General features: G+C 52.0%; 1 protein-coding gene across 2 annotated transcripts in view; it reads left to right on the forward strand.

Annotated features, from left to right (window-relative positions):
• Window positions 1–5785, forward strand: part of CCDC50 (coiled-coil domain containing 50) — a 72698-nt gene extending 66913 nt beyond the window's left edge. For both annotated transcript variants that reach the window (XM_019503487.1, XM_019503488.1), the window contains 5 exons: window positions 1587–1631; window positions 2212–2319; window positions 3559–3626; window positions 4953–5047; window positions 5279–5785. In XM_019503487.1, coding sequence (XP_019359032.1) covers window positions 1587–1631; window positions 2212–2319; window positions 3559–3626; window positions 4953–5047; window positions 5279–5298 — 336 coding nt within the window. In that variant the 3' untranslated portion in view covers window positions 5299–5785. The remainder of the gene's footprint in view (window positions 1–1586; window positions 1632–2211; window positions 2320–3558; window positions 3627–4952; window positions 5048–5278) is intronic.
• The last annotated feature ends 897 nt before the right edge of the window (window positions 5786–6682 follow it).

Below are 6682 nucleotides of genomic sequence, written 5' to 3' on the forward strand. Positions count from 1 at the left end.
GGTCGGACTAGATGATCTACTCAGGTCCCTTCTGACCCTTCAAACTATGAAACTATGAAACCCCATGGTCCAAATCTCTGCTAGGTGCAACCCCCCTTTCTCACCAAGGAACCACATGTCTCTTTGAGACCAGTTTCTCTAGTATCCACCTCTGCACCAGGCCCTGCCATACCCTCAGCAAGGTCAAGACCACTGAGACCACACTCCTCCCACACCTGTGGGCAGCCCCCGGGGACCTCACATCCTTTCAGCCCCTCCAAATGCAATTCCCAAAACATGCTGACAGCTCCAGGGTCAGCCCTGCAGTGTCTGCCGGGGCATCATCAGGGTCCATCTTTACACCTATGAGGGTCCTTGCTCCTACGACGTGGTTCAGGAGCCCATTCACTCCTGACAGATAAGAACCTCCTTCTCATTCCCCTCCTATGTGTATTCCTGGCCCAGTTGATACCCAGTTGCTCTTGCAGCAACATCATCCTTAAATTAAACAGTTCTTCTCCCCCTGGCTGTGATCCCCCTACATGTATTTGAGGAAATGATAGCGGAAGGGCGGTCTTAGCCATCTTAGCTTTCTTTTTGGCAGGTAGAGACAGTCTTTTATATTCTTCTTTCCCAACACAGATTCTCTGTTCCCCTAATTATCTTAGGAGCCCATCTCTGCAGTGGTTCCAGTATATAGGATCATAGACAAAGAGGGGTCGAAGGGACCTCAGGAGGTCACAGCTAGTCCAATCCCTGCTGAAATTTAAGCAAGGAGTTGGACTAGATGCACTTAAATCAAACTTAAGTGCAAATAGCCTAAAATCACCATTTTTAAGGTGCATTAAGCGTGAGCATGTGTAGACGCAGTTATCAAATCATAGAAAATGAAGGTTGAAGGGACCTCAGGAGGTCACATCTAATCCAGCCCCCTGCTCAAAGCAGAACCAGCCCCAACTACATCATCCCAGACAAGGCTTTGTCTACCTGGGTCTTGAAAACCTCCAAGGATGGAGAGTCCGCAACCCCTCTAGGTAACCTGTTTCAGTCTTTTACTGCCCTCCTAGTGAGAGAGTTTTTCCTAATATCCAACCTCTACTTCCCGTACTGCAGCTTGAGCCCATTGCTCCTTCTGTCAACTGCCCCCACTGAGAACAGATGATGAATCGTTATCTTCATCCTGAGTCTGAATTTTCCCAGAGGCTCGTATCTCAAATGCCTGGTTCAAACATAAACTGATTAAGTTCCCTTATCTAAATAGATGCTTGTCTCATCCAGGAGAGGTGTTAAGTTAGCTTGATGAGATCTACAGTTAATGAAGCCATGGTGCAGCTTATCCTGGTTTTCGCTTACCTTCATGTTCAGAAATGCTTCTTCCTGCAAAGGCTGTTCCGATGGTTTATACAGCGCGGAGGCCAAAGAAATGTCGGCACCGTTGTCCAGGTCAGCTCTGCTGACTATGGTGCTGTGCTTGCTCTTTGGGCACAGGACATTGCTCTTGCATTGAGGGATTTGTCAAAAGTTTCACATGCCAGTCCTTTCAGCAAGTTTTGTGCCGTTGTGGGATTGAATGTAGACCTCTCAAATGTAACTCTCCTTCTTTCCAGGCCAACCAGGTGGATCAGAGGGCAGCTCAAGTAGCCCAAGATGAGGTGAGTAAGGTAAAGGTTTGAATGCTTAGAGGGGCGAGCCTTGGAGAACCAGAGTGTGGGAGACCTGTTTAACCCTCCCGCTCTGGGGCCCGCACCATGCCACTCAAAGGCAATGCAGAGACCTGTCCAGTTTGCTTTCAAGTCTTTTCGCTCTCTCCAAGGCCTCAGAGCAGTCCGTTGCAAGCCAGCTGCTGGAAGGAGGTGGCTTTCCCATAGGCTGCTTCTTCCATTGCCAGCTGTGGACAACAGCTGTATGTCAGTAAAGTTAACAGAAACTAGAGGCTTGGCCATGGGCTGTGCCTGGCTCTGTTTGCAGCTAAATCTGGCTGTTAGAAGACCAAGGAGATGGGTGAGCTAATGAGGCATAGGGGGAAACCTCCAAACCCATGGGGTTTGCATCTATGTTCTTCTGCAGCCATTTGGTGGCAATAAATGGGCTCCCGGTGACACGTACATCGCAGTATGAGCAGTCTCGAGCCCAGACTCTCTGATTGCTGCATTGGGAAGGCACTGGTGTGCCTTTAAACTGCAATAGCCCAGATGCTCTCAGAGACCGGCTGCAATGTCTTTTCCCTGCTAGGAAATCGCCCGTCTGCTGATGGCTGAGGAGAACAAGAAGGTCTACAGGAAATCAAGGGAGAGAGAGAAACCCTCTTACGAGAAGAAGAGGCAGGACCAAGACTGGAAGGTAGGTTCAACCTGCAATCGCCCCTGCCTGCTAAGAAAGTGTCATCACCGCCCCTCTCCCAGGTGGGGAAACTGAGGCACACAGAGATGAAAGGAGCATTGTTAGGACTGCTATATCCTGATTGCTCGAGGGGCTGCAGAGGCCTGGATCCAGAGGGTGAAGTAGGGAAATGTAGGTAGGGGCGAAATAAAGGACCTGATCCTGAAAGCGGCCAAGCATGAGTTAGCAGCTTGCTGAGCTCTCCCTGAGTGCAGACCTGAGCACCTCATTGAGGATCAGGTCCCAGGGCCCTGAGGAGATCCTGCAGGGTGTCACCAGGCTCCTGCACAGATTCATGGCCCTTCTTCTTGGCATCAGCACCAGCCACGAGGCTCTTCTGGCCACTGCTGTGAGATGGGGACTCTGCCCTTTCCACCACATGAGCAGAAGGGGCGCGGGGGGGTGTCAGGAGCTGGTTAATGCCCAAGATCGTCGACTCTCTGAGCATATTGCAGTCTGGCCCAGGGGGTCTGCAGAGCCGAGGATTAGTCTGGCCTCCCCTGTTTGCTGGCACTGAACTGGACCACCACGAGCCGTGCGCTGCGTCTGCTGCGTTCCTGAGCCAGTTTGCAGGCAGATGGCTGGGGATGTGCAGCAATGGTGTTGTGCCCACAGTGACACAGCTCCTAAGAAGATATAGCTGAAGGGGTTTGGAAAGGGGGGCTGCAGTCATGCTAGGCAGGAGGGAAGGCATAACTGCATTTGGTCTGCAAAAACCGACCCTTGCTGAGGGCGGGCAGAAGCTTTCCGCCATCAGCGTAAGTGTTGCAGGATGGCATCGCATAGCAAACACCCCTGTTCTGGGATCGATGGCCCAAAGTAGGCGGCAAGTCGCATAGTGCTAGCACCTCTGTATCACAAGCTGCCAGACAGAAATCCTGTCTGCAAAGCGCTTACAGCTTCAGATGGTGTCGTCTGCTAGGCCTGGCAGCTGGAACAACCTGCCCAGATTTACAGGAAAGGGGGTTTGGCGCAGGGAGCCTGGGGATGAGTGCTGGAGACGCCAGATGCACATCTCTACTGAATTTCTGTGCACCAAGGGTAGTGCACAACTTAGATTTCAGCCAGCAAGATGGTATGAGCATGAGAAGTGCTCAGCCCACCAGTCCAGAGTCCCGTCTCTTGCAGTAGGTGCAAAGGGAAGAGTATTTATGCTGGGCCACTCCAGTGACTGGCTCCCTCTCTTCTTCCCCTCAACAGGATCCCAGTGAATCTGTGCGGCCAAGATCGAGAGAGGGCCACGAACCCCAGAGGCAGAAGAATGCACGGTAAGCTCAATGCAGAGTCGGGGGAACAGGCAGAAAACCCCATCTGAAGTGCCCTCAGGGAGCACATGCATGAAGCCCAGGAGTCAGGACTCCACCTGGAGCCTACCAGCCCATCCGCCACGTCGGCTAAGGCACGTGTAGCCGGCAGCCCATGGCCAACATCGTCTGAGCTGAGCCGCGGTGAGCAGACAGGCATTTGTGGCTGGGTCTCCTGGTTGGATATACATAAAGGCTTGAGCTCACTCTCTGGATCTTTACAAAGAGACTTTAGCCACCGTCGGACCAGACTGGGGACCACCAAGGTGGGTGCAAGGCCATGCAAGGCGTGCAGCAAGATGTGGTGCTTGCTTAAATGAACCCGGGACACATTACCTCATAGTGATGTCATTGATGATGATCCTGCTCCAGATGCAACCTTGAAGCTCCTTTCCAGTCCCACTTCTCTATGACTCTGGTTCTGTGAGTTGGTGTCATTAAAGCAGCCTTGAGGGGCCAAACATCTCCCAAGGTTGGGTTCACTGCTTGCAAGTGACTAAGTCCAGCAGTAACGCAAGAGCTGGTAAACTGAGGCACATGTGTGCTAGCACCTCCTTCCATTCCCCCTGCTCATACTCTCTCTACAAGTCCTGAATCCTTTGCATCAGAGGGTATTGCACTGCTTGTCTGCATTCTCCAGCCATCCTATGCCCTGATCCCTCACAGATGGAAAGGCCAGTTTGGAGATGAGTTTGGTGGCTCTCACCCCATTGGTGCTAGGAGTCTTATCAAGACTTGTTAAGAAGGCTGAGTTGGCCACGGTCAGGGGAAACCATTGGTATTGTAAGGTTCAGACTTCGAAAAGCTGATTTTTCATGGGAAGATTTCTGTCTGGTTTGTTTTTCATCCAACTTCTGAAGCGAAACGTCTTGTTCACCAGCAAGTGTTTAGAACTGTGATTCAGCGAACAGATTCGATAAAAAATACACCCCAGAAATCAAAAATCTTTTCTTGAATTTTATCCCATTGGCTTTTTTTGGTGACACGTGTAAAGTTTGAAGGATGGTGATGGGATCTCTCTGCCCAGAAGCTTTGCCCAGGCCTCCTCTGAGGAGATGGTGTTGGTGTGAAGAGCGAAAGCTGGGCTCTGCAGCCCAGTCCACGCCTGGCAAACTCTGGCTCCCACATACTCTGTGGGCTGCTTTTAGCTCCTTTCCAGAAGTAAAACTGTTGCCTATTCAACGGAGTGTAAAAATAAAACATTTATAACATGCTCCTTGCAAAGGACACTGACACGCTTGTCATGCCTGGCTCTTTGACCTGATATTTCTTTCTCTTTGTGCTTGTCAGGCCCCCGCCTCCCCTGGAGGACTTCGACCAGGCTTGTTTCCCAAGCCAACCCAGCGCCGGGCATCAGCTTTGCAAACCCGAACAGTCTCATAAAGGTAGGGGAGGTTGCAGTAGCTGCTTCTGCACTTAGCTTGGGATAGGTGACTTGGCATGGACCCAGTTTTGTCTTTCTGTAACCATTCACTGCCCCCAGTAAAGCGCTTTCCAGCTCCAGTGTTTGTGCCCCCGCCAGCTCCAGGAAGCATCCCCCGGGCCCGGCGGGTGGCTGTCATTCGAACACTCCTCGCTTTGCTCCCGAGTGACCGGCTGTCCTGTTTGTTTTGCAGGTCCCCATCACAGGCAGTGACGAGCAAGACTTCGCATTGGTACCGGTTTCCTTCTGCAGCAAGCATGGCTGGAGTCCCAGGAGGCTGCCCTAGAGCTGTGTCCCCAGGATCCCTCCGTCTCACGGGTCATCACATTAGTATCTCGCATCTCTCCCTGCTGGGCTGCCAGCTGCAGCACCACAGCACAATGTAGTTGCTACCCCGTGGACCGGCGATTCGTGCTGTGCTCAGCTAGCCGATCTGCTAGCTCTCTAGAGTCTCTTACGTCCCTTGTTGCATGAAGCTGCTGCTCTTGCAGGTCTCTCTTTCCGGGACAAATGCAACTGGGGAAAGATCCCAGGTGCAAGGCGGGTTACAACAATGCAGGAACGCCACCAGATGGGAGCCCTTTAGATACGTGTGCAAGGCAAAGATGACCTTTAGCTTTCTCTTCTAAGAGGCAGTGATCATCTCTCTGTGCCCTGCATGAGAAACCCAGGCCAGACCTGTATAATGCAAGTTAAATTGTCTATATGCATTGGCAGGAAGGAGAGCAGGTCTTTGTAAATGCACCAGCAGGAAGCTTGGGCTTGAGCCTTTTGGGGAGACCCCTGTTTTATGTTCAAGGTCCCGGCTCTGCTCTTGCCTCTGGACACCCTAAGTTCTGTTCGGGTGAAGCACACAACATCGTATCAGGTCTAAGAGCAATGCCTGTGTATGAGGTGGTATCTGTAAGCCTCATGCACACTGCATTGAAGGGCCTCCCCATTTCTGGGTGCAGATGTGAGCAGCAGAGCCGGAAAGGTGGCGCCTTTGTAGCTATGAAGGTGCTTATCTAGTCTGACCCCTGCACAGAGCGGGCCAGTCATTGTCACCCATCACAGGGGCAGTTGTTCGTTCTCACTAGGACACTTGAGCCCAGCTAGACCCAAACACGTGTCCAGAGAGATGCCCCGTCTCTGAACGACTGCAAGAGATATTGAAGGCTTCTCTTGCTGGGGTTAGACATGTCTTGTGTAGATCTAAGGCACCCGTGAAGACACCTTCCTTATCGAGAATTGCTTTTCCCCTTGCCTATGAAGCCTCTGAAAGGAGTGTGCTTTCCTGCCTCCTCTCCTTACACACCTGTGTTTTCACCAGTGGTTTTTCAGTGAGCAGAAAGCTTGGGGTTTCTGTGGGCGAAGTCTTCTTTTGGACCCACTGCAGGATTGGCATAGGTTTGGACAGGCTTTCAAATGCAGTGCCTTCAAAAGGACCATTTTGAATGGGCCGTGGCAGTGACAACATCCCTCCGAACCTGAGCAGAGGTGCTCGGCGCTGCTTCGGACCCTGGCCAGCCTTTGGGGTCTTACGGGCAGCCCAGCCATTGCAGGCAGCTGCGCAGCTGGAGGAGGAAGGTCCTGGTGTTACGGTTCAAGGCAGGCG

This window comes from Gavialis gangeticus, unplaced genomic scaffold (assembly GCF_001723915.1).
Source record: "Gavialis gangeticus isolate Ggan-Ray unplaced genomic scaffold, GavGan_comp1, whole genome shotgun sequence".
NCBI lineage: Eukaryota > Metazoa > Chordata > Crocodylia > Gavialidae > Gavialis > Gavialis gangeticus.